The 27,351-nt window shown below is 38.5% G+C and overlaps 1 protein-coding gene across 1 annotated transcript in view; it reads right to left on the bottom strand.

Annotated features, from left to right (window-relative positions):
- The window catches only part of LOC139713235 (mediator of RNA polymerase II transcription subunit 23-like), a gene marked incomplete at its 3' end in the record, with an annotated part of 181,478 nt that overhangs the window by 21,318 nt on the left and 132,809 nt on the right, over window positions 1–27,351 (bottom strand). Inside the window, exons 22-28 of the mRNA XM_071624980.1 lie at window positions 25,615–25,686; window positions 23,437–23,607; window positions 21,688–21,804; window positions 20,957–21,056; window positions 6,724–6,853; window positions 6,233–6,339; window positions 4,229–4,388 (exon numbers count right to left, since the gene is read on the bottom strand). Of these exons, the coding sequence (XP_071481081.1) occupies window positions 4,229–4,388; window positions 6,233–6,339; window positions 6,724–6,853; window positions 20,957–21,056; window positions 21,688–21,804; window positions 23,437–23,607; window positions 25,615–25,686 (857 nt within the window). The remainder of the gene's footprint in view (window positions 1–4,228; window positions 4,389–6,232; window positions 6,340–6,723; window positions 6,854–20,956; window positions 21,057–21,687; window positions 21,805–23,436; window positions 23,608–25,614; window positions 25,687–27,351) is intronic.

The raw sequence follows: 27,351 nt of genomic DNA, 5'->3' as shown, positions 1-27,351 counted from the left end.
TTTGCAATTTTTACTTTTGTGCCTTGGTGGGCAAAAATGAATGTGTTCACTCATGCGCAAATTTTCATTTTGTATTAACCTACTAACCTGATAGCCAATTAAATTACCTTTAATATGCTATATAATACATTGATTTTCACCAAAATCTTCTATGAAAAATATGATATAGAAAAAGTGTTTACTTACTTTTTCTGCTGAGTGTAGATATATACTGAAGATCATTTGAATAAAGGAATACAGCATTTGGCAACAGCACTCCTAAAACAGTGTACGGACTCCTGCGGTAGCGCCAACTAGGCAACCTACTTATTAGCGGCCATTTTGAAAAAACATGGCTGCCGCCCTACATTCTATTTATATATCTTTAAAACCAATGGATGCATCTTCGTGATTCTGGTACAAAAATATGTTTTTGAGGTTCAATTATTTAAATGGATACATCTTTTCGTATATACAACCATCACATCCTATGTTTTGGCTGCCATTTTAAAACATGGCCACCGCAATATATACTATACTGTACGTCTTTGAAACTAATTGGGGTCAATGATTTTTAAACAAGCATTTGTTGATGAATAGAACTAACACATTTCGTTTTCATGTCCATTTTGATAAATATGACTGCTGCACTACATAGAGTATGCACACACACACACTTTATATACAGTGTGGCCTAGAATAAACGGAAACGTGAGTTTTCGCAAATATTTGCACATTTGCATTACTTTGATGCCAAAATGAATGACATAGAATTATCGAGAATTTATCTAGAAGAAGAATGACACCGAAATCATCCGATTTGGTTGAGTAGTTTTCATTCTACAGATGTTTTTGTAAAGACGGGCCAAGTGTAAATTTCTTAGCTCAATTCAACAAATTTCAGCATCGAACAAAAGCCACTGCCTTGGGAGACTAACAAAGAATTGCAGCCGCACATCACAATGTGGAATGCTTGAATAGGATTATTGTCGAAAAATTACCTTCAATTGTTGGGTAGTCTCTGTTGCTGAGCTTTGATAAAATAAAGTAAGAAATTAATGATCAACAAAAACATGTTCAGAAAGAAAAGTACTCAACCAAATTGGACAATTTCGTTTTGGTTTTGACAAAAAAAAAAAATATTTGTTTCCGTTTACTGAGGGGCCACCCTGTTATATACACCTTCACTTGCCATATGTATCGTCCCATTGACAAGATGTTCACCTATTATTGGTAAATGAACCTCCTTTGTTGTTGCGGCGTTTAGTTCTTTATTGTTTATTGATTGTTGTTGATTTACCATACCTCTATCACATTCACTAGTAGGTATTGAACATCACATAAGTACAATTGTTGCATACCTGGAATACTAAAGATAATTATGTTGAATATCAAAGGTAAAATAAATGGTGAGAATGGAATAGAAGATTTTCCCACCAATTTTGGATGCATAGACAGGAGAGTACAATTAGTGTATGGTCATAGTTTCCAGCCACAAAGACATGATTATTGCAGTCTTATACGACCTACTGATTTCTAAAGTTTGTTTTCAGTTCTTTATCATTATTTCATAGTATGACCTTGTCAAAACTGTTACACAAAATTACAAGGAATCATGTGAAGGAATCGAATGAGCTCTGACAATCCAAAACAATCATTGTTCCTGATCATCCATTGATGAGCGGTGATAAATGTGAATGCATATATAAGACTGTAGATGCAGGTGCACTGTAGAGAACATCTTCAGTATTTCCACTGGTGCCGGTAAGTAAGATTGATTTATTGAATTTTTTATTCTGCAGTTTATCTTCCAATAATTATGAACCTAAAAATGGTATTTCTTTGAGGTTTTCTTTAAATTCATAAATTAGCATAATTTTTCTTGTACTTTATTTTTATTTTTTTGCTAGTAGACTCATGTGGAGCTGCAAATGACAATTAGATGTAAACATATAAAGATGTATTGTATAATACCTATTATATTTACTCTGTCGTTTGATGTATAAGATTCAGTATAGTTGTAAGTATCAGAACAGCCTGGTCAATCATGGACTTCATAGACATACATATAGTGTGTTAACATTTGATGTAAGTGACCCAAGAAGTTTTCTCACACTTAGTGTCACGTTTCCAAAGAAAACAGACTGATGACTAATTGTACTACATTGGTTGGAAACTATGATTTTCATTCCATGGTCCAGGGACCAGAGAAAACGAGAGTCTATATTTCTAGAAAATGTATAGTCTTGATTAATATGTACTTCAGACATGAAACTGTGAAGATCATGTTTTTCACATACACTGTACACACAGAAATCCTATAAAGGAAGTTGAGCATAGTTTCCAAAATGCTTACAAAGTTAATCATGCCCAGATGTTCCACATTAGAATACTAAAAATGAGTGAACAAGTAATTGTTGACCCCTAAAACAAACGTTTACACCAGAGATCAATCCACAATGGGCATCACGCTTTCATAACACTCGTACGCTATATAACTGGAGGGAGGCCATATTTATTAAAGGACAAGTCCACCTTCATATACATAAGGATTGAGAGAATGCAGCAATATTAGTAGAACACATCAGGTGAAAGTTTGAGGAAAATTGGACAATCCGTTCAAAAGTTACGAATATTTTAAGTATATGCGCAGTTACTGCTGGAAGAGAAGATTACTACAAAATATGATGTCACATGCATATAACTATATAAGGAAAATAAAAAGAAAATTTTACAAAACTTTACTTTTTTAATAAAGTGCACAGTTCTTCGACTTGCTACTGATGTATGTTAAGGGTAATATTATTCCCCCTGCCTTCTGAAAGAGAGAAGTCGAGTGTTCTTTTGTTATGGGAGAAAAACGGAAATATGTTGAATTTTCTTTATTCTTTCTTTATATCATTGTACTCATGTGATATCACAAGCTATAGTAGTCTTTTCATCCAGCCATGACTGAGCAGAAACTTCAAAAATTCATAACTTTTGAACAGATTGTCCGATTTTGCTCAAACTCTCACTGTTGTGTTCTACAGTTGAACCCCTCGTATCCGGACAAGTCGCGACCGGGGCTCATCCGGATAAGGGATTTGGCCGGATACGGGAGACTCGATGCTTTATACATGTACATATACATACAAATGTACTGATGTAGCCCATTGTAGTACCACATGTAGTAATGTGTATACTGCAACCTTTTCATTGTTTCATTTGGGGATGTTTGGGGATGTTAAAATGTCTGAAGGTAAGCAATTTGGAAGGAAATTTGATGTAATGTATATTAATCATGTTGGAAGTAATATGTAATTCATGTGTGTTTGTGTAGGAGTTCTCAAGGAGTTGGGAATCCCCCTTTCCTCCCGTAATTATTAAAAAAAAAAAAAAACCACGGCGAGATTGCATCCGTATAATAGAGAGATCCGGATAAAGGGAGGCCGGATAAGAGAGGTTCAACTGTACTAATATTGCTGCATTCACTCAACCCACATGTCTATGGCGGTGTAAACTTGTCCTTTAAACGGCCGCCAAAACAAAGGATGTGATGAACCGATTCACTTTGCTAAAACCTCATTATATTGAAAACCTTCAACCCAAAACTATACTTTAACATTTGAATCGTAATTATATATCTTTTGAGTTCGAAGATATACAATATTCATTACCTGTTGTATGGCAGTCATATTTATTAAATTGGCCGCCAAAACGTAGGATGAAACGATTCATATTCACTTACAGTTGAATTTATCGGAATCCTTGACCCCAAAAACAGATAAGTTGGTACCAGAGTCATTTGTCCCCTTTGTCCGTACGTTTTAAGGATATGTTTTATCTAGCATGGTGGCCATGTTTTTTTCCAAAATGGCCGCCAATAAGTAGGTTGTCATGGTTTTATCCTCTCAAAAATCATTTTATTGGAATCCTTGACCCTCAAAACCTATACTTTGGTACAAGAATCACGACAATCGGACTTATAGTTTCCAAATTACACAGCATTGCTATATCACATGGCAGCCATTTTGAAAAATGCCCGCCACGGCCGCCAAAGGGAGAATCAGAGTGGCTTCCATATCAGAATTGACTTGTATTGGCATCATGTACATGAGTACCAAGTATGGTGCTTTTACCATTAAGTGCATGATTTTTTTCTATATCCGCTGGACTATAATAGGTTCATGAAATATCGTTCTTTACACAGGAAACGGCTGATATAAAGAATCAATGTTAAGTGTGCAAACATGGTACATTCACTTACTTTTTCAGCACCACATCCAAGACAGCATTGCCTACCATCTTTGGGTAGGCTGGGAGAGCCATCAGCTCAACACATACACAGTACAAGGCATGAGCTGTGATGTTGGGAAACTCATTGAAACGCCAGTCAAAGGACGGGAAAGATGACTTGTCCTGCAAGGCTGAGATAGGGCTAATATCAAGGGCCACAAGAACTAGCCAGAATAAAACACAATTCTGTCATGCACCCTTAAACAATATTACAATTGATCACAATATTAAAGTGACCAAAAGTCTTCATTGAGGTATACAAGTACATATTATCAGTAACTCTTAAAAATATGTCACATACAATATTGTACAAACTGTATGCAATAAATCAATCCTATTTGGTAAAGCATTAAAAAAAACCACAATAATTACATGAGGCCATTCAAATGAAGTCACTCTAGGAGCATCCATTAAATCTTTACTCTTAACCCATGATGCACATATATATTACACACACTTGGAACTCTGTACATCATTTCATCATTCCCCAAGCTATGTATGCCACACACTATGGGCTCCAACAGTTGTAGAATAACAAGCACATTTCTGAAAATTTGTGGTCTATGTGGTCACAAAGGCTCAGAATCTTATTGCATAAAACTTGAAACCCCTGATCAAATTGAAAATTGTCCAGTTTGGTCGAAATCTACCATGCATTTTCCACATTGCTGCTCTCCACCTAGGAGTTACAAGGCAAGTGCCAAATTGTGTCTCCCCCATTCGCGTACAAGAAATTAATATTTTTCTAACTTCCAGAAGTTCATTGACCCGCCTGTGACCTTTCACCATGTAGTGACCTTCAACTCCCCACGGGACATTTACCATTCAAGTTTGGTCACAAACGGACAAAGGGATCAAAAGTTATGAGCCACAATCGAAACACGCCCTAAAAACTTAACATTGGGCCCTAAAAGTTTGTTGACCCCTGTCTGTGACCTTTGACCTTGCAGTAACCTTCAACTTCCAAAGGGACATCTACCAAATAAGTTTGGTCACAAACAGACAGACACATCAAAAGTTACGGGCCATAAACGAAACGCGCCCTAAAAACTTAACATTGGGCCCTAAAGTTCATTGACCTCTGCCAGTGGTCTTTGACCTTGAAGTGACCTTCATGTTTGGTAAAATGTGTAACTTTGTATAACCCCTCTTCCCTCCAAGTTTGAGTGAAATTGAAATCCTCAGTAGAGAGTTATTCAAGTTTTTGTAGCATTACAGACAGATGACGGACGGGCGGACAGACGGACGGACGGACGACGGACAGACGCCGCAGGCAATCCCTTAGTCTCCCCACACCTCCGGTGGGCTCGACAACAATTGGTACTCATGGTACATTATGTATAAGTTGGTCGATCAACATGTACCTGCCTGTAAAATGGCAACTACCTGAAACATTCCCAACGGAGTGGCAAGTGAGCACTGTCAGTGCTGGTTGGATATATCGGTAATGTATGCTGTGACTGGGGTAATAATAGTCTGCAAAGCAACTATTCTATTTAACATATTTTTTTTTTAAATATGTTTTAGCTGGGACAACAAGCTTTTGTGATCTTGCATTTAATTATTGGTCAAGTACCCTATCAGGGCGATTATTTCACTGTAAAAGTCGATTTGCAAATGGTATCCTTGCGATGTGATCTCTTTTTTATAAAAATCAAATATTAGCTTACGTTCCACAAACTTAGCCCGGGGAGAGGTGTGGATGAGTGGTTAAGAAGTGGATAAGAGATTATCATTATGCATTTGCATGAATGGAAATGTGTTCCGGGTCACAGGATGAACAATGGACAACACATGACGGATGGTGAATGGTAAGAAATACAAACAGAGAATGTGAAGTGGGGTAAGTTACACTTTATTCAGATATTGTGACATTGAAATACTTTTTGAAGACTGCTGCAAGGAAATAAACCCTGCTTAACCTACACAGAATTGCTGGGATGTGCAGACTCAGCAGCACAGATAAAGAGGATACTGTCCACCAGCCTCTTGATGAGGTTTATGTAGAAGTCATGGTCAGGCTCCCAGCTGACATCATCCTGGGGTTTGGCAAGGAAGTCCAGATAGGCCTGCGTTAGGCACCTGAAAGAGACATCAGAGTTTATAAAGGTCAGACCGTAAACATGAAGAGATGCTCTGATAAAGAACTATCAAATTGTATTATGAAATATATTCAAACAGTTTTTAAAAACCCTTAAAAAAAGGAGTTTATCTGCATTATTTGCAACAGACTGACCATCCGCCATACCACATGATTCCTATAAATCCCTTCAAACTTTGTTTCACAGGGATATAACAAACTCAGGTACAGTATTTTATGTTTTATATTTTTATACAAAGGAGGGAAGTCATGGTCAATGTGCTTGGTTTGATTACTTTCTCAGAGAGCAGTTTATTCGAACTGGAAAAAAGTAATACATGATGAAGACAGAGTGATCCCAGTCTGAAAGGAAAGAAGTTGCATACCAAGTAGGTGGCCTGATTCCCTTCTGGGCACTGATGATTACTCCAACCAGTTTCCTCTTTAGGGCAGGGCGATCTCTCAGCTTCTTCTCATAGTAGTGCAGAGTATTGAAGAGATATGTCACAGGACGATCTAGGAGATACACAAGACAATAATGCAAAATACTATGAAGACAGAGGAAACATACACAACATAGATGACACACATTCAGCAAGAAGATATTATAATGAAGTATACAAGTATTGACATCGGCAATCTTGTAAACATGTTCTGGGGCCTGCCACATAAAGAGTTAAGAGTAATTGCAACTCTCAAAATCAGGAGTAAATCCTTTGCATCAAATGCACCTTTGAGGCCTTGAGTGCGAATCTGTAGCTTTGCAGATGATCTAAGAGCTTGTGCAAATTTGTATTTGATTTTTCAAGTCAACAGGACTGCCTTCATTGTAACAAAAGGCTACAACTTAGCATCCTCATGCTGGCAATTTGAAACTCATCACAGACAGGAACAATCCCTTGCAGTGAGGGTGATATACAAAAAATCAGAAATATTTGTTTTAAAGCCAATTATCATAGTTGATGTGATTGCTATAACATACAACTCCCACTTAAACACCCCCCCCCCAAAAAAAAAAAAAAAACTAGAAATATCACTTAAGGTGATTAATACCCCCGCCCCGTGACGACAGTCTTACCCAAGGAATGATCTTTCCTTGATCTTCTGCCATTTAAATGCCGTTACCATGGCAATGCAGCTTCTGACACGTCCGAAAAATATGTCTTGCACATCTTCCCACCAAGACTATTGTGTGTGCCACATTTCATAAGCTTTTGTCAAAAACTGAGGAAGTAGTTCAATCCACAAGATCTTTCCTAGATCTTCCGCCATTAATATGCCGTTACCATGGCAACGCAGCTTCCGACACGTCCGAAAAATATGTCTTCCACATCTTCCCACCAAGATCAAGGTGTGTGCCACATTTCATAAGCTTTGGTCAAAAAACTGAGGAAGTAGTTAAATCTGCAAGATCTTTCCTTGATCTTCTGCCATTAATATGCCGTTACCATGGCAACGTACTTTCGGGTACTGTCAAAAAATGCGTCTTGCACATCTACAACCAAAGGCACACATCTGTACCAAGTTTCATGGAAATTGGGCAAAAACTGAGGAAGTAGTTTGCAACACAAAATTTTCCATCATTTTGGCTCATAATATGTGAGCTGTTACCATGGCAACATACTTTTTGTCACTGTCAAGAAATGTGTCATGCTGACCTATATCCTAAGACAAACATTCAATATGAATTCCATGAGAATTGGAAGAACACTGATGAAGCAGTTTTGCCATGAAGCATTTTGCCCTATATTTTACCAATAACATGCCGTTACCATGGCAACGCACTTTTTGCCACTGCGGAAATATGTGTCTTGCACATTAACATATTCAGATGAACATCTGTACCTAATTTCATAAAAATTGATCAAAAACTGTGGGAGGAGTTCGCGACGCAAGATTTGTACCCATTTTTGCCCATAATATGCCGTTACCATGGCAACGTACTTTTGGGTACTGTCAAAAAATACGTCTTGCACATCTACAACCCAAGGCACACATCTGTGCCAAGTTTTGTGGGAATCGGTTGAAAACTGAGGAAGTAGTTCGCGACGCAAGATTTGCAACGGACCGACCGCCCGACCGACCGCCCGACCGACCGCCCGACCGACCGCCCGACCGCCCGACCGCCCGACCGCCCGACCGTCCGCTGATTCCTATATACCCCCTTCAAACTTCGTTTGGCGGGGGTATAAAAAACAAAACCCAACAACAACAACACAAAAAACAAAACAAAACAGCCACACTACTCACCCTACAGGTACTCAGGTAGGCCTATACTGGATGAACTTCCAATCATTATTACAATTGCTCTGATTGAAGTATGATTAAAACTGATTATTTGCAACTGCAAAATCCTAGTAGTACTTAATTCTATGGCAACAATTCATGTCATCTATTACAGTAGACAAATTAGTATTGGATCATGGAAGGCATTGTACAATCACAGAATGAAAGCTAGTCTTGATTTCTATCATTAAAGGGTGTGTACAGTTCTGGTCGAGGTGAAGATTTAGCTTTTAACGTTTTGTGAGATATTCAGAAACCACTCTATGAGATGTCAAAGAGCATGCAGTTCTACGGGGTATCAAAAGTTTATTCGATGAAAAATCGGTTTTGAAATGGCTGAGATATCCAAAAACAAGGTGAAACAAAGAGATACTAATAAAGTTGGGGCATGTCGCCTTTTATTATTATCACTTTTTTGGATATTTCAGCCATTTGAAAACCAATTTTCATCAAATAAACGTTGAATCCTTCTTAAAATTACATGCTCTTTCATATTTCATAAGAGGCTTTTCATTATCTCACTTAGGAATGTTCAAAACATGAATCCCTACCTCAACCAGTACTATACAGTCCCTTTAATTTTGACAGCAGACAACCATTTATATACATGTATAACTTACATGGACTTATAAAAGAGAAGGGCATACATTGTAGAGATAGATATTAACTCTTTATGTGCCACGGTGCAAACCCCCTGTGTGCCACGTTATTCTGAGACAGGAAGGTAGTCATGCTTTGAGAAGGATTTCCGTTTTTCCAATGTGTATAACTTCTACAGATTTCTGTTAAGATGGGCATAATAGCAGGCAAAGTTAGAGGAATGCCACGCTTTGTTTCGATATAAATTGTATGACGATTCTATTTTCAATTTTCTTCTAAATGACCACTTGCTACATTACTGTAAAGGCATGACTTTTGCACGTAAAACCGTGACAGTAACTTAAAATGCACGAGCAAATCTAGTTGGGAACATGGCTTGATAGTCAATCACCACATAGAATGCAAGCCGTATATGAGAGAAACAAAAGCACGAGATACGCTTTCATTGTGCTGCGGGATTAGCAGTGATTAGCCGATTTATCGATCGGTTTTGGCTTTTTGTTTGTTGAGCAGAATATGCGAAGTTGGCACGCCGTCGACTGAGTCGGACGTGCGAACGTGGCACATAAAGAGTTAAGAACACTAGGGGGCTTACTCTCTCATATTGCTATGTGGATATGCAGGAGCACATCGCATAATGTCTGTTTGTGTGTAAGACTCTGTATGTGAGGATGCATATGCATGTGTGTGTGTGTGTGTGTGTGTATGATAATAATGACGGTGATGTCAGGGCCCGTCATTTCATATTTCCACTGAAAGAATTCAGAAAAGTTTGTGGGTCTCCCAAAAGTCTATCGTAATGATTTATAATCAAGCAGATTTCTTTTACCCTTTGTAGGCAAAGATTTTTAACTACGGGCACAATGCAAACTTCCATACAATGCAGTATCTACTATCGTCTTGAGCACTGTCAGACATGTATTCACAGACTTGAAAGACTACTTTGTAGAGCAAGATCTATCTCAAGGAGATGACCATGGCAACCAACATGTCCAATGACCTATTCCTGACCACTCTGTTTCACTGTCAGGTTGTCTTTTTACCTCTTTGCTCCCACTCTGTTTCCCCACCATGATTGCTTATTGGCCTTAGTTATTGGGCAGGTTTTTGCATTGTTGTAGAAACATCCTTTGCTTAACTGGTATAAACAGATTTGTATAGAATTTCATTGTCTCAACAAGTTAGTTGTGTTTGACCCACAGCCAAAGCTAAATTAACAGGAGTTATTTGCTTCTTTCGTGAAGAGTAAGTACTTCAGTAAAATTGTATTGTATTGGCAAATCTCATGAAAGTCACAGACAAAACCAAAACTGCCCTTGTAACTCCTGTTGGTCATTGTTAATTTCAGTACATGCTGTTTGGTTTGGTGACTGCAGGAGTGCAGTTCACTAGAATGATGCGCAAGTTTTGAAGGACATTCTCCATGTAGTGAATGACATAGATGACATACAAGTTCAGACAGAAACATGGGAAGAGCATCTCAAAATTCTAGAAGTAGTTTTGCACAGGCTACGTGAAGCTAATCTGGCGGCACATCCCACAAAGTACTTTGCTGCATTCAGCACCATAAGCTTTCTAGGACACAAAATTGGGGACAAAGCAATTCACACTAGTGTTGAGACTTATTCAGATAGTCAGGGAAGCACCCAGACCAGAGACAAAGAGACAAGTACGTTCATTTCTAGGCCTGACTGGATACTACAGTGATTTCATCCCTCACTATGATGACATAGCATTGCCTTGAACTAGGCTCACTCCAAAGGGCAGCCCCAGGAAGATTAAGTGGGGAACAGAAGAGAAACTTTTGTTAGGGTCAAAGAATGCCATGCCAACCTCAAAGTGTTACAGTTACCAGATATTGACAAGGTATTCATGTTGAAAATTGAAGCCTCAAATGCTGGCCGAGCTGTTCTCATGGAAGAGCATGATGGGGAGGAATTGACACTTGCGTATGTGAGTAAACAAGGCAATCGCCAAATTGTGTCTCGCCCATTCGCGTACAAGGAATTAATATTTTTTATAACTCCCAAGAGTTAATTGACCTGCTTATGACCTTTGACCTTGTGGTGACCTTCAACACCCTAAGGGACATTTACCATCCAAGTTTGGTCATAAACCGACAAAGGGATCAAAAGTACTAAAGTAATGAGCCATAATCGAAACGCGCAATAAAAACTTAACATTGGGCCCTAAAAATTTGTTGACCCCTTTCTGTGACCTTTGACTTTGTGATGACCTTTAACTCCCCAAGGGACATCTACCGTCCAAGTTTGGTCACAAACGGACATAGGGATCAAAAGTTATGAGCCACAATCAAAACGCGCCCTAAAAACATAACATTGGGCCCTAAAAGTTTGTTGACCCCCGTCTGTGACCTTTGACCTTGTGACGACCTTCACTTCCCCAAGGGACATCTTCCATCCAAGTTTGGTCACAAACGGACAAAGGGATCAAAAGTTATGAGCCATAAACGAAATGCGCCCTAAAAACTTAACATTGGGCCCTAAAAGTTCATTGACCCCTGTCTGTAACCTTTGACCTTGTGGTTACCTTCAACTTCCCAAGAGACATCTACCATCACCCAAGTTTGATTGTCATTGTAGCAACATGTGCTGAGTTACATGTGATAAGAGAGTCTTGCAAGTAAACTTTAACGTATGACCTCAAGTGACCTTTGACCTTATCATGTGACCTCTTACGGCACCATAACATGAAGGTACCCCCAGTGCATCCATCACCCAAGTTTGATTGAAATTGTAGCAACATGTGCTGAGTTACGTGTGATAAGAGAGTCTTGCAAGTAAACTTTAACGTATGACCTCAAATGACCTTTGACCTTATCCTGTGACCTCCAACGGCACAATAACATGCAGGTACACCCAGTGCATCTATGACCCAAGTTAGGTTGTAATCCAAGCAACTTATGTGAAGTTATTTGTCAAAAGAGAGTCTTGCAGGTACACTTTAACATAGAAAAGAGTCTTGCACATACTCTTTAATATATGACCTCAAATGACCTTTGACATCATCACATGACCTCTGACAACACCATAACACGAAGATACCCCTAGTGCTTCTATCACCCAAGTGTGGCTGCCATTGCTGTAACAGTTGCCAAGTTATGCATCATAAGAGAGTCTTGCAGGTAAACTTTAACATTTGTGACGGACGACGGACGGACGACGGACGGACGCCATTTGGATCCCTTAGTCTCGCCTTCACCTCCAGTGGGCGAGACAAAAAACTGCTCCCCAGGAAGACTAGATACTCCATGCTTGAGGAGTGTTTGGCTATCATGTGGGCTGTCAGGAGATTTTAATATTTCCGATATGGTAGGCAGTTCGAAATCCAGACAGATAAACTGTTGTTGTACATACAGAAGAACAGAATGACAAACAAACATATAATGAGGTGGAGTATGAGCCTACAAGAGAATAGGTTTAGACTCGTGTTGGCGAGGGGCAAAGAAAACCGAGCCGCAGATTTTCAGAGTAGAATGCCGTTAGGTCACAGCGACTCATTTTGTATACATACGTATACATGGATCAATTATGGGAAGCACCATAAATCTAGATTTTGTTACAGGAAACAGCCATAGAAAACTGAGAAAGAACACTCTGCTCATGACAATATCTTCACATTCCCATAGTTAAGTTGCGTGGGATTCATTTTGTTTAGGTATGAAATGTGAGTGGGTATGACATGCTGGTCGATACTGTGAATTATACTGCAAAGCAAGATATTCTCGGAGCTTGAAGTTTTTGAAAATTGGAGCCCATGGCCTCTTTTGTGACATAAAATTTTCTTGAATTGTCACTGGCATTCAATAGTGTAGCAAAGAACTTCAGCTTGCATTTTAATTTCATGAGTCATGGCTCCTGTGAGATTTGCAAAATTAAAATGCACGCAAACATTCCTCGTTTTACAGTACATGAGGCTAACAAGTACACATCAATATAGATACTGTAAAACATGATATATTCGCAGCATGAAATTTCGCGAATTGGAGCCGACAGCCTTTTTCGCGGCATGAAATTTTCACGAACTGCCACTAGCGTTCAATGCATGTAGTGTAGACAAAAACTTTCGCGTGCATTTTAATTTCGCGAATTTCGGCGCTCGCGAAATTCGCGAAATTAAAATGCACGCGAAAATTCCTCGTTTTACAGTACACACATTGACTTTGTTGTTCATTTTTTATGTAACTGTGTAGCATGCAGAGAAATATACTGGTAAGACATGTACTGTAAAACAAGGAATGTTTGTGTGCACTTTGATTTCGCGAGAGCCAAGATTCGCAAAATTAAAATGCACGCGAAAGTTCTTACCCACACTATATGCATTGAATGCCAGTGGCAATTCTCGAAAATTTCATGCCGCGAAAAAGGCTGTCAGCTTTAATTCACGAAAATTCCATGCTGCGAATATATCATGTTTTACACTAGTTTGCATTATAAAGCATGCATTACGGAATGGAATGTCGTGAAATAGTATCTATTCATGGGTATGATCTAGTATGCAGAGGAGCTTAAATACCTAGAAAGTGTTATACAGTGGAATTTTAAGATAATACAGTGCAAATTTATTGTCTCAGAGTTGGGATTTATATGCAAAATGCTAACCAAAAGAGAAGAATATGTTACTACAGGAAGTCTGATAGCACACTTTGTGAGACACATATATCAGTTTATATTCTCCCAGTGAGTAAGCAAATATGTATGCTTACAGCAGATTAGTTTAGGTGGTGAATTCGGAAGAGTTTACAACGAGAACAGGTACAGATATGAAGTCTTCAATGACAAGTTTGAAATACACACAGCGTATTCTCATGATTGGGAATACAGTCAACCTCGATAAGTCGACATAATCGGGACTGAGAAAAACATGTCGACTTACGCGAAAGTCGACTTACGCATAAGTCGACATTTTGTCGACTTATAAATGAAAACTAATTTTCCCTATACAGAATAAGATAACGATGCGGATCGCTACCCAAATCTTACTCCTTTTGCCGCCAAAACATACCTACTGATATTAGCAACAATTATTTTTTAGTTCATGCATAAATCTTGCGCGGATTAGTAATGACAACGCACAATTCCCAAATCTCTTGAGAGATTTTGAGAAAGCCGGATCGGAAACCTGGGCCCGTTTCTAGACACTGTACATTTTAAATTTGAATTAAAATATCAAACGCATATTCCCCACATTGCATGCAACTTTGCGATATAAATTCAAGTGCGTTGCTGCGAAGATATGCGTGTGAATTCGTATGATTCTGTCGAGATAAGTTTTCAGTGCCGACCTGGTTGAAATAGGATGTGTGATTTTCCTTCCCAAAGTCGCCATATTTGTTTTGCTTAAATTTCTATTGCCATACTCTGAATATGAATTGTTCTCACGCTCCGATTCGCAACAATACCACCGCTCTGTACGGCGCGGGCCAGTCTGAAATAAAAAGAAGAAGAAAAGTTTGTTAATCCGAAAACGACATCTTTTGAATAACTAAACCTTCGTAAAAAATCTCTTTCCATCGTCGGACTAATTTAACTTTGGACTGAGATTTAAACCTTCGGCATATACATGTAATAGCGAACTGTAACAATAATTTGCTACTATTTTTTCATTGACATTTCGTGAAACAGCATGCGTTTCGGTAGTTTGAAACGTGTAAATGTTGTGATGTCTTTCCCCTGCTAGTGCAGACTAAGTTCGGTCACAGCGAAAGTTCCGTTACGAAATGAAATATAATGCAAGTCTTTTCAACAATAACACACTTCCGTATAGATTTTTTATGCGTTTAAACGCAGTTTCTAGTTTCGTACAAAAACCGCAAGTCTTTTCTGCAACGCTCTTGCGTTTTAAATGCAGAGTTGCTTGTGATTTGATGGACTTGCATTTGATTTTTAGACGCATTTTAAACGCATTTCAGTTTAAGCTTTTTACAGTTTTCTAGTTTCGGATGATTATCAAACGCAAGTCTTTTCAGCGTTCCGTGTGATTTGATAGACTTGCATTTGATTTTGGGGGTTGCGTTTAATTTTTAATTTTGTGTACGAAATAAAAAATAACGCAAGTCTTTTCGATAATAACGCACTTCCGTAGATGTTTAGAGATGCCTTTAAACGCAGTTTCTAGTTTCTTACGAAAACAGAAAGCCTTCTCTACAACGCTCTTGCGTTTGAATACAGCGTTGCGTGTTAATTTGATGGACTTCATTTGATTTTTAGAGTTGCGTTTAAACGCAAATGAGTTTTAAAAAAAAAAGTTCCCTACAATTTTCTAGTTTCGTATGGTTATCAACTAGTCTTTTTAGCGTTCCGTGTGATATGATGGACTTGCAATTGCATTTGATTTTCAGAGTTGTGTTCAATTTTTAATTATTCGTACAAAATAAAAAGTAATGCAAGACTTTTCAACAATAACGCACCTCCGTAGATGTTAAGAGATGCTTTTAAACGCAGTTTCTAGTTTCTTACGAAAACCGCAAGTCTTCTCGTCTGCAACGCTCTTGCGTTTGAATACAGCGTTGCGCGTGATTTGATGGGACTTCATTTGATTTTCAGAGATGCGTTTAAACGCAATTGAGTTTCAGGTTCGTACAACTCTTTTCTAATTTCATATGATTATCAAACGCAAACCTTTTCAGCAACGCACTTACGTTTATGTGCAAAGTTGCTCGTGATTTGACACACCTGCATTAGATTTTTAGTTGCAATAATTACATGTAGTTGCATTTTAATTAATTTTCTAAAAACGGGCCCAGGTTTCTAAAACTGCTTCGGAATAATTAACGTTAGAATATTCGGATAAACGGAAACACGGTCTATTTCATGTTCTGATAATGATTCTCTACTAGGACCTATAGGTGTACAAAATTTGTGCGTTTTGAGAATAACGACAAGGAGAAAAGGGGGAAAGTGAACTGCTTTGGGTACTACATGTAATTCTCCAATGTGAATGAGTGTATGCCCTTTCAATTCCGGCATACAAAACAATGGACGGATGGCGCGAGCGCTACCGCACCGTACACTAGCAATTACCGAGTAGAAATGCTGCGAATCGGAGCAGGAAAACAATTCTTTTTCAGAGAATGGCGGTAAGATTTTGAGCGAAAAAATCATGTCAACTTAAACGAGGGAATTAACATGTATTTCAGCTCAGTTGGCACTCAAAAATCAGGTCGACTTACGCGAGTTGTCGACTTATAAATGTCGACTATTCACAGACGAAGAAATTTTCAAGGAATAACAAAGGCAAAAATCTGAACTTTTTTAATCATGTGGACTTAAGCGAGTTGTCGACTTATGCGATGTCGACTTAAGCGAGGTTAACTGTACGTCACTTCCAGTATAGCTGGAGTGAAAACAGGCAGCTTGCCTGTACAGATGTTAGCTGTACAGTAAATTGTACATCTGCAGAGGTGGAGTATGAATTGGTGTGGATGCTGTGCAAACATGCACACAAGCATACAGTGTACAAATATGCAGTGTGTTTCTAAAAAAAGGTAACCAAAGTTCAAAGGTCAGCTATGTCAAGAATACTTGGTTTATGCTAGTGAAATGTTTACTACAATATGAAGTAACTCATCAGCTTTAATTTAACACCTTGCTTGCATCAACATTGTTCCACATCACAAAGTTAGGGTCCTTCGAAGGTAAGAGTACAAAATCTACTTATTGCAAGTTTTGGTTTGTAAAGTACATTATATCCTTACAAAGTGCATGAGCGTCATCAACTGCTGGAGAGAGATTTCAAGAAAAGGCTCAACTTTTTGAGGCGGCTTCTGGGCAGGATTGAGGGCGATGCCAATTTCCTGCAAAACCTTGTTGGCGATGAAGTCTGGCGATGAAGTCGCAATAATGTCGTGGAGTACGCGGCTGCAAGACATCCACCAGAGTTCAATTACGATGTAAACATGAGCAGACAAATATGGAGTGTGGGGGCTTGGCCTGTGTGGAAGTGGCCAAACAGTTGGGCCAGTCTTCTTCAACAGAAACATGAATGGTGGAATGTACTTAATAGACTTGATCAACGAGGATATTGTGCCCCAGCTGGAAGAAAACTTTGAAAAACAGGATCAAGGAGTGTTGTGTTGTGGCACCTCTGGTGGGTACAGGATGGGGCTCCAGCTAACCATCTTCAAGCTGTCTGTGAGAGGCTGGTAGCTATTTGGCCAATGCATAACAGTCCTCAATCATGAGGTGGAATAGCCTCCACAATCTCCTCACTTGACACCCTGTGACATTTTCTTCTGGGATACCTAAAGAGCAGGGCATACACATCCCCGCTACGTGATCTGGATGACTTGCAGGCGAGTATTCGGCATGAGATCAATGTTCTTCGACATGATCCCACAATGATTAGAAGAGCAGCGCCAGACAGGCAGCATCGTTCACAGCTTTGTATTGATAGGGGAGGTGGACACGTCGAAGGTGTTGGTGCATAAGAGGTTACGGCTGAATGTGCTCACCAGAGATTGTTAATCAGAGTTACTCGCAAAATATTAAGTAAGGGGACAGCATTTCATTAAAGGGAAGCAGTCCTGAGATTTTCACTGTACTGATAATTAAGAAGAGTAAAAAATATAACCTTTCACCAATTTATACGCGTGGACATCAAAAACTGTCTCCGTACGCGATTTTAAAAAAATAATTCCTGCAAGCGATCGTGTAAGAGCCTGCCAAAAGGTGCAACGTCATTGATGCCCTACTCTCAAGTTGACAGCCGTGCCTCAGAAAACCAATTTAAGTGTTCAAAATGATCATATCTGATTTTTTCATAAAATGTGACAATATGTGGTTTTATTATTTCAAAAAAAAAATATTTCAAGCTTATTTATTTATACAATTAACATAAAAATATATAGTAAACATGTATTTATAAACTAGAAATATCACTTAAGGTGATTAATACCCCCGCCCCGTGACGACAGTCTTACCCAAGGAATGATCTTTCCTTGATCTTCTGCCATTTAAATGCCGTTACCATGGCAACGCAGCTTCCGACACGTCCGAAAAATATGTCTTGCACATCTTCCCACCAAGACTATTGTGTGTGCCACATTTCATAAGCTTTTGTCAAAAACTGAGGAAGTAGTTCAATCCACAAGATCTTTCCTTGATCTTCCGCCATTAATATGTCGTTACCATGGCAACGCAGCTTCCGACACGTCCAAAAAATATGTCTTGCACATCTTCCCACCAAGACCAATGTGTGTGCCACATTTCATGAGCTTCAGTCGAATACAGAGGAAGTAGTTCAATCCGCAAGATCTTTCCTTGATCTTCTGCCATTTATATGCCGTTACCATGGCAACGCAGCTTCCGACACGTCCGAAAAATATGTCTTCCACATCTTCCCACCAAGATCAAGGTGTGTGCCACATTTCATAAGCTTTGGTCAAAAAACTGAGGAAGTAGTTAAATCCGCAAGATCTTTCCTTGATCTTCTGCCATTAATATGCCGTTACCATGGCAACGTACTTTCGGGTACTGTCGAAAAATGCGTCTTGCACATCTACAACCAAAGGCACACATCTGTACCAAGTTTCATGGAAATTGGGCAAAAACTGAGGAAGTAGTTTGCAACACAAAATTTTCCATCATTTTGGCTCATAATATGTGAGCTGTTACCATGGCAACATACTTTTTGTCACTGTCAAGAAATGTATCATGCTGACCTATATCCTAAGACAAACATTCAAAATGAATTCCATGAGAATTGGAAGAACACTGATGAAGCAGTTTTGCCATGAAGCATTTTGCCCTATATTTTACCAATAACATGCCGTTACCATGGCAACGCACTTTTTGCCACTGCGGAAATATGTGTCTTGCACATTAACATATTCAGATGAACATCTGTACCTAATTTCATAAAAACTGATCAAAAACTGTGGGAGGAGTTCGCGACGCAAGATTTGTACCCATTTTTGCCCATAATATGCCGTTACCATGGCAACGTACTTATGGGTACTGTCAAAAAATACGTCTTGCACATCTACAACCCAAGGCACACATCTGTGCCAAGTTTTATGGGAATCGGTTGAAAACTGAGGAAGTAGTTCGCGACGCAAGATTTGCAACGGACCGACCGCCCGACCGCCCGACCGACCGCCCGACCATCCGACCGCCCGACCGCCCGACCGCCCGACCGTCCGCTGATTCCTATATACCCCCTTCAAACTTCGTTTGGCGGGGGTATAATAACTAGTGATGATGAGCAGAACACCGCTGGAAAGAGTTGTGCATCGATGACGTATGACTCTCCGCCAAGACTTGCTCATTTGCAGAGTCACACTTTTTTAACCGAAATGTACGAGCTTATTTGGTGATTTGAAAGTTTGTTTTTGATAAAAGTAGTTCATTGGAGGTACCAACAACAACATATTTTTTTTAATTTTGTGAGGACTGCGTCCCTTTAACCCTAACTTACCTGTGGGCCATATGGCCCCCCCCCCCCCCTCGACGAATTCCGCGACCATTCCACCGTGCAAAGTTTTTTTACCGCGCCGCTCGCCGACTTTTTACTTTCAAGTCTCTCGCAACTTTTGAGACCAAATTTGTCGCGCCTGGGCATACCGTTCCGAAGCCACGCCCCTTCAAAAAACTTTCGTCAAACCCAAAATTGCTCAAAAGCGTGATTTTGTGTACAAAGTCAATAAAAATTGTGTTTTTTCAATTAATTCATCTAAATATTCATACTTTTAATTTTAATGGCTGAAATAAATCTATCCTAGTATAATTCTGCTGAAAAAACAACAAAAACAAAAGTTCGAAAAAACAAGGAAATACATAAAAAATGATAAAACAATAAAAAGACATAAGAAATTAACTTTGATACTGATTTTTTTTATGCACAAATGTTTGGAATGTCACTAGGAATATTTACACCAAAAATCAGCATTCCATAAGCTTTTATAAGCCAATTACAGACGAAAATGAGGTTTTTGCATATATTTGCATAATTAATTAATTGAAAATAGAAAATGCAAATTTTGTGAAAATTTAATTAAACAGTCTTGTAGATTACATCCTGCTTTATGTTCATGCAAAATTTTGCAGCGATCGCGCAATCAACGGCCGAGATCTGGGGGGGGGGGGGGGGGGGGACCAAGGCCCCCCCCGGAATTCAAGTTTGCTATTATAATAGCCCAGGTAAGTTAGGGTTAAAACTTCGTGAAAAACAAACAATGAAACCAAAAAATTAAAGAAAAGTTGGTTTCATACCTTACAAACCAAAAACTTGGAAAAAGTATGTTTTGTACCCTTCACCTTCAAAGGACCCTAACTCTGTGATAATGGTGAGTAAGCATGGTGGCAAATTAAAGCTGATGAGCGACTTCGTATTTTAGTATTAAACATTTCACAAAAATAAACCATGTATTCTTGACATCCACTCATACATACTCATATATCAAGTTTCATTTGGATATTTGAAATGATTCTCATGTTACATTGTCTACAATGATTATGGACAGAAGAACGGATGGACGGACAACCCACAAGCATTCGTAATGCCTCCAGTGGCACTTTGTGGGGGAGGCATAAAATTCTTAATATTACGAAGGACTACTTTCATCCTTACATAATCTTGAAAGCAAGAGCTCTACAGCAGTGTTATTACAATCTCTATAATTTTGTAATTTTTGGTTACTTCTGTTGGTCTCTAATATCTTTACTTTCTAATAATAATCTTGACTTATTTAAGTTTCCCCTGAAATTTACCCACCATGAAATTTGAAGAGACCACCAAGGTGTTCCAGGATAGTTTCTAATGACTTGGTAACTGGTGGCAGTTCCAGGAATCGATGGATGAGGATGTCAAACACCTTTAGGTTGCAAGCATATTTACCAGTATCACATTAACAGGCAATGACACATAGATACAATGACTGACTGGCTACAATTATACATGATACTTTCCTTTCATCTTTTTTTTTTCTGTACATCCAGCATACATGTATTCAGTCAATATACCCTTAAATAAACTAGTGGTTATACTTTGGGATTACTTTGTACGTAACTGTAGCTACAGCCACAAAGTAAAAGCAAATGCTTGAATAGAAATTACTCTTGAAACTTTGTTGTTGTAGCACAAAAATATAATTGAAGTCACAGAGTTTTTCAAAATGTGACAACAACCCAAAAATGTACACTGTAAACACGATAGTGGAAGAAAGAGATGATTCATATCATCATATCTGACCACAAAGCTTGAGCAAAAAATGCCTGTACATTTCTCTTCAATACTTCAAAAATGTTCAAATCATACTTAGGAGATGAAATGACTTTTTCCTAATGCAAATGTTACATTCTTGCCATATATCAAATCATTCTATGTTTACATTACTAGGTGGGTCTGCTTGTCTCAAACTCCACACATAATGATACATGTAGGTAGGTAAGCAAATGTAAATGCCCTTTGAAGACAAGACAATTAAAGACATATAGGTAACATACTGGCAAAAATCTGAGGCAGACATTGCTGAAATAGACAGGCAGATACTGGGGTGGGTTCTGCAGGGTTGCTCCTGTCTCCTCACACAAACCCTCATAGAAGAACTTCTCAGGGTATCTCTGGGATGGTAAAAACATAACATCTCAACTTTCATACCACAAATGATGTTTAAAAAACAACAGGTATAGAGGCAAGAAAATCTTGAGACGCACACTGTATATCTTGATGATTTTTCCTCTAATGAAAAATAATGACAGCTTCCAGTGCTGATTCCATATCACAATGTTTAACCTACATTCTTCTTCACTTCATGCTGGATTTACGAAAGTACAATGTAAATTTCGTGTTACCTTACTGACTGAACTTATGATTGATCCGTTTTTGTTTTTGTTTTTTTGTTTTTTTTTTTGGGGGGGGGGAGGTTGCTTGCATAATAAAATATGAATTAAAAACAAACAAACTGAATGCAAGGTCTGAGTCAAATCATATGAAGGAGCAAAAATTAGCTAATAGCAGCAAAGTATGCACATTACTTCACGCACCAGCTCATTACAATGTCTCTTTTTTCTTCATTTGATGCTTTAGCACTTATTCAAGTGCAGTGAGATCTTTGCAATCACCAGTGTCCTTAATTCTATTAGTGAGTCTTAACCTCACACATTATATGTATGTTCAATATTTCAGCTATTGCAAAAATTAAATACTGTCTGTACTCTAGAAATGATTACAAGTGAAGAGTTTGTTTGCAAAAACCGATAAGTCCATATTTGCCAAATGGAGATATTTGCGATTAAAGGTCAAGAAAAATAAAGAAAATAATAAGAAAATTTTTGCTTCTTTTAACCATAACTTCAAAAAAATATCTGTATATGTAGTGACCAATATATCATTTAAAAGTGTTGCTTTGTACTTTATGACAGAGATCATACTTCAAAATCTTCAAAAATGGACTTATTGGTTTTTGCAAACAAACCCTTCAAGTAGATATCATCCAAAGAATTTCATTATGCATAAACCTGTAATATTTGAAATACATGCATGTGATTAACCTTAATGAATGAAAACTACACAAAATCTATGCATACTATGCGATATTAAAACTTCTCTTTACTATCACTGCTTGGATTTCATGAAGACGTATGAGCCCCATCTGTGGTACAGATGACCACCTGAGGGAGGGATTCGAGAGATGGGAGATGGGGTGCAGAGGCATTTAATATAGCATCAAGTTTTAAGGTTTAGTATTGTGCACTGCACATAGCCCACTACCAGAGGGATAAGCTGGACAGACTTGAAATAGACCTATTGTACATGGATACTATCATGTGGCAAAGTTACACATATCTTCAGTACTAAGTTTACTAGCTATCAAACATTTTAAGAACAGAAAATGTTACAAAGAACTGACAATATCTGGATACAGAAAATAAGATCAGTGTACAGCTATTGTCATGTATTCTTCCTTCTTACATTGTATAATGTTGTGATGTCTGTCTAGCTGGCAAAATGAAGTAAGTTTGTAACTGAAGGATCATAAATGATAGCAGAAGCAATGTATTCCTATCTGGGTGAAAAATGCTCAAGAGACTTTGGACAGAATTGTTAAAATATGCTTCAGGCACAGATGGAACTCTTTGCTTTTCACAACTATTGAAAGTTGACTCATAAAGCTAGGCATGGAAGAAATCTACTCAAGTTGGGAATGCACGCATTAAGAATCTGACAATGGATTTCAGACTTTTGAGACTGACCCTGTGGTAGGCCATGTGTTTGTTGTGCCAGTCAGACTGGGTCCAGTGCTCTGGTGAGTTCTCCTTGATGAAGTCACTGACTCTGGTGCGGAACTCATTAGGTTTTAGGATGAGAAGCTGGATGATGAAAAACCCAACCTGAGCCTCATTCCCTTCATGACTCCTAAGGGCCTGATGGGAGAGAAAGTATCAGCAAGAAAAAAATGTTTGTCTCTGTGCATACTCTGATTAGGGCGTGTGTGTCTGTGTTTTTGTGTGTGTGGGGGTGGGGTAGGCATGTGAGTATGTTACTCCTATTAAGATGTGTAAAAAGTGAACGGTTGCAGGATAAATGAAATAATCATGAAACCACAACAGAAAAAATATGAGATGAATTTGAAGGAAAATTTGACAAAAATGATCACTACAAGACGAAATTGCGTTTGCTGTTATGTGTGCAGCAAGAGTGACTGACAAATTTTAATTGTAAAATCATGAGAATGTGTGACAAATGACTAAATTGAAAAGACTTTGTTGGAAATAATCAACAAAGATGAATTTGAAACTAGGATTGGCATATTCCAGATTTCTCTGGATGAAATTGAACTATAAATCTGTCAAATTGCACGAAAGAAATTTGAAAATTAACGAGAAAATTTATATCATTTCCCCTGCTTTCTGAAAGAGGAGAGTCAAGTCAAATTTCCTAATGGGGATGGGTTGGACCCCCCTTGGGGTCCCCAGGTGGGGCACGGTGCCCATTTGAAAGAATTGAGATTCTACCCCCCTAGGGATGTGGTGGCAGTTCGTTATTCCGAAGGTTCATTATTCCGATGGTTCGTTAATCCGAAAATGTGATGAGGTTCGTTATTCTGAAGGTTCATTAATCCGAAAATGAAATAAGGTTCGTAATTCCGAAGGTTCGTTGATCCGAAATGATACAAAGCTCATTATTCCGAAGGTTTGTAACGGACCCTATTTCATTGTTGGATCAACAAATTTTCGGAATAATGCCGCAAATGTTTGGGTTGACGAACCCTTTTACATTTTCCAATTAACGAACCTCTAGGTATACGGAATTTGTGTGTTTCTGATTAACGAACCTTCGGAATAACAAACCTTTGGAATAACGAACAGCACCCAGGGATGCTACCTGCCAAGTTTGAAATTCACGGCAGGGTTTTCAAGAAGAAGATGAAAATCTACAATTTAGGCCCCTATTACGACCCTTTCCCCCTTAATTTCGGGGGGGGGGGGGGGGGGGGGGTTTGCCCCCCTAAGGCCCCCCAGGTGGGGCATGGAGCCCATTCGAACAAATTACGATCCTATCCCCCCAGGGATGCTACCTGCCCAGTTTGGTGAAAATCAGTCACATGTTTTTCAGGAAGAAAATGAAAATGTAAAAAGTTTATGCATGACGCATGACGGATGCCGGATGCTGGACGCCGGGTGAAGAGCAATCGCAATAGCTCACTGCGGGTGAGCTAAAAATGGCTTTAAAGCGAAAGAGTTGATGACTCTTCTAAGAGGAGTGACTTTTTTTCTTGTTTTCTTTATTGATTTATTTTGACTTCCGTATTGGCATGTCCATCTTCGCATATCCCGAACTGTTTCACCACTTATGAAGTTGATCTTGATTATTACATACATTCCATAGAAATCTTACAAATAAACAGTGGTAGAAATTAGGTTGATTTGTTATGCCTGTCTGCAAAAAGTATCTACCCTGAAGTAATTGCCGGTGTCTTTCCTCCGATCTAGATGCCATTTTCAATAGAGATATCTGTGGGAATGAGGGTTCTTTGCAAGAATTGCTAACCTGCAGGTCTGACAGGTCTGCTGCGTGCATACTTCATGTATTGTGCAAGCTGTGATGGTTGTATATGATTTTGTGTGACACTGTGAGAGAGACACTATTTAATCGGCTTAAAAATAGTCTTCCCCATCCAACCCAATTACTATGTACCTCGAGAACACTGCACTCTCTTCAAAATAACTCTACGACAAACTAAAGGACAGAATAGCACAGTATACCAAATGTTGTTGTGTTGTTGTGAGGTTTCAAAATTGGTTATGAAGAGAACCCATAATCATATAATGTTGGTTTTTTTTTCTTCTATTAATGACATGCTATATTTTCTTTTCCATTATATCATCATTTTATCTTTGGAAATAGATGCAGAAGAGAGATTAACTCACCAGACTGAGAACAAGCCTGTCCAGAGTCAGAATGTTGAGCTTCCACACCATGGCATTCAGTTTCTCCACACACTGGTCAAAGTACAAACACAGATTGCATCAATGTTACTATGGATATTCCTCATATCAACACAAAGACTCAAACCATATTTGTTTAATGAATTATGCAAACAAATTTTACAATTACAAGGCTATCATACTAGAAATGATACTGTGACAATAAAAGCTTGAAAATGATACTGAACCCAACTCTTTCTGTATTCTTAAATACTGAAAAATGTGTCACATAGTACAGTCAAACTCGGATACCTCGACGTCGGTAAAGCCGAATATATACCTCGGGGGCAAAATGAAAGTCCCGATTGTTCCTATGGAGTTTCCGTGTATTAAAATTCGCGTAGCTCGAAAAAGATAACTCGAAGTTCGGTTACCTCGAAGGGAAATCAAATGTCCTGACCTTAATTAACTTGTTTTTCCCAGCATGTTGCTCGAATCGAAATTGCACACATCACTCAGCATCTCTGATTAAGCGCGCGTGGACAGCGAAGACATGTCACAAATGTTTTCACACTCGATTGTAAATATTCTGAGACGAGAACAATCGCGCGTCCAATTAAGAAATACCCGATACACAGCTGACAAGAAAATCCCCAACACCTACCAACACACGTACACAGTATGCACATAGCACCCGTGCCAATGGAGTGCTTACGATAGCACTACACGCTGCCCCAACATCTGCTTTTCTTTAACCACTGTGTTCTGATTTTTGATCGAGATAGTCATACCATGCGAGTGGATTTCTCAACCGCCGGGGCACACCTGCTTACGTTGACAGTTATATCTTTGCCATTAATCACGCTCCACTGTCAAAACATCAATCTCCTGCATAGTGCCTTTTTTTAAAACTATTTTTTTTTTTCCTTTTCACGAAGTTTGTTTCATTTATTCTTCCGCGAGAACGCAAGCACTGAAACTTTTTTTTTTCCAGCAATGCGATTATGAAAATCTGGAAGTATAGGCCGATCACAATGAAGAACAGAATACACAGGGCTCCGCACTAACTTTTATCGGGCCACCAATATCATTGATTTTTATTTTCTGGTGGTCGAAAGTAAAATCTGGTGACACAAAAAAAAATCAGGAAAAACATTAGAAAAACTAAATTGGTCCTACTAAACATAGACAAATTAATATTAAGCATTATTGAAGTGATACAGATGCCCATGTCTAAAACAAATGAATAGAAAATGCAATCATCTTACTCTGTGTTTTAAGATTTGACAAATAGGAGTAGAGATTATTATAAAAATTGATGCCTATATATTTAGGAGGTCAAAACTTACGTTTGAAATGAGAAAATGGGAGCATTTGCTGACATTTGTTAGCATCCGACATTTGTTTTAGCATTGTAAAAAGCCGAAAGTTACCGTTATTCATTTTTAAATGTAAAAGCAAACAACCGACATTCATTTTAGACATCTAACGGAGCTGAATGCTATCCTAATCCATTTCCAAACGTGAAAGCAAACATCCGCTTATTTGTTTGAACATCTAACTGAGCGGATTAATACCATTAATCATTTCCAAATGTTAAAGCAAAAATCTGTTATTTATTTTTGCATCGTACGGAGCAGAATATTACCGTTATTCATTTAAAAAATCTGACATTTATTTCATTATCGAACGGAGCCGAATGTTACTGCTGTCCACTTCCGAAAGTGAAATGAATAATCT

This window comes from Diadema antillarum, unplaced genomic scaffold (assembly GCF_040938485.1).
Source record: "Diadema antillarum isolate AM-2024a unplaced genomic scaffold, OU_Dant_1.0 seq00001929_RagTag, whole genome shotgun sequence".
NCBI classification, from domain to species: domain Eukaryota; kingdom Metazoa; phylum Echinodermata; class Echinoidea; order Diadematoida; family Diadematidae; genus Diadema; species Diadema antillarum.
Note: the sequence above shows the minus strand (reverse complement) of the source record. Positions and strands in the feature narration are given on the sequence as shown.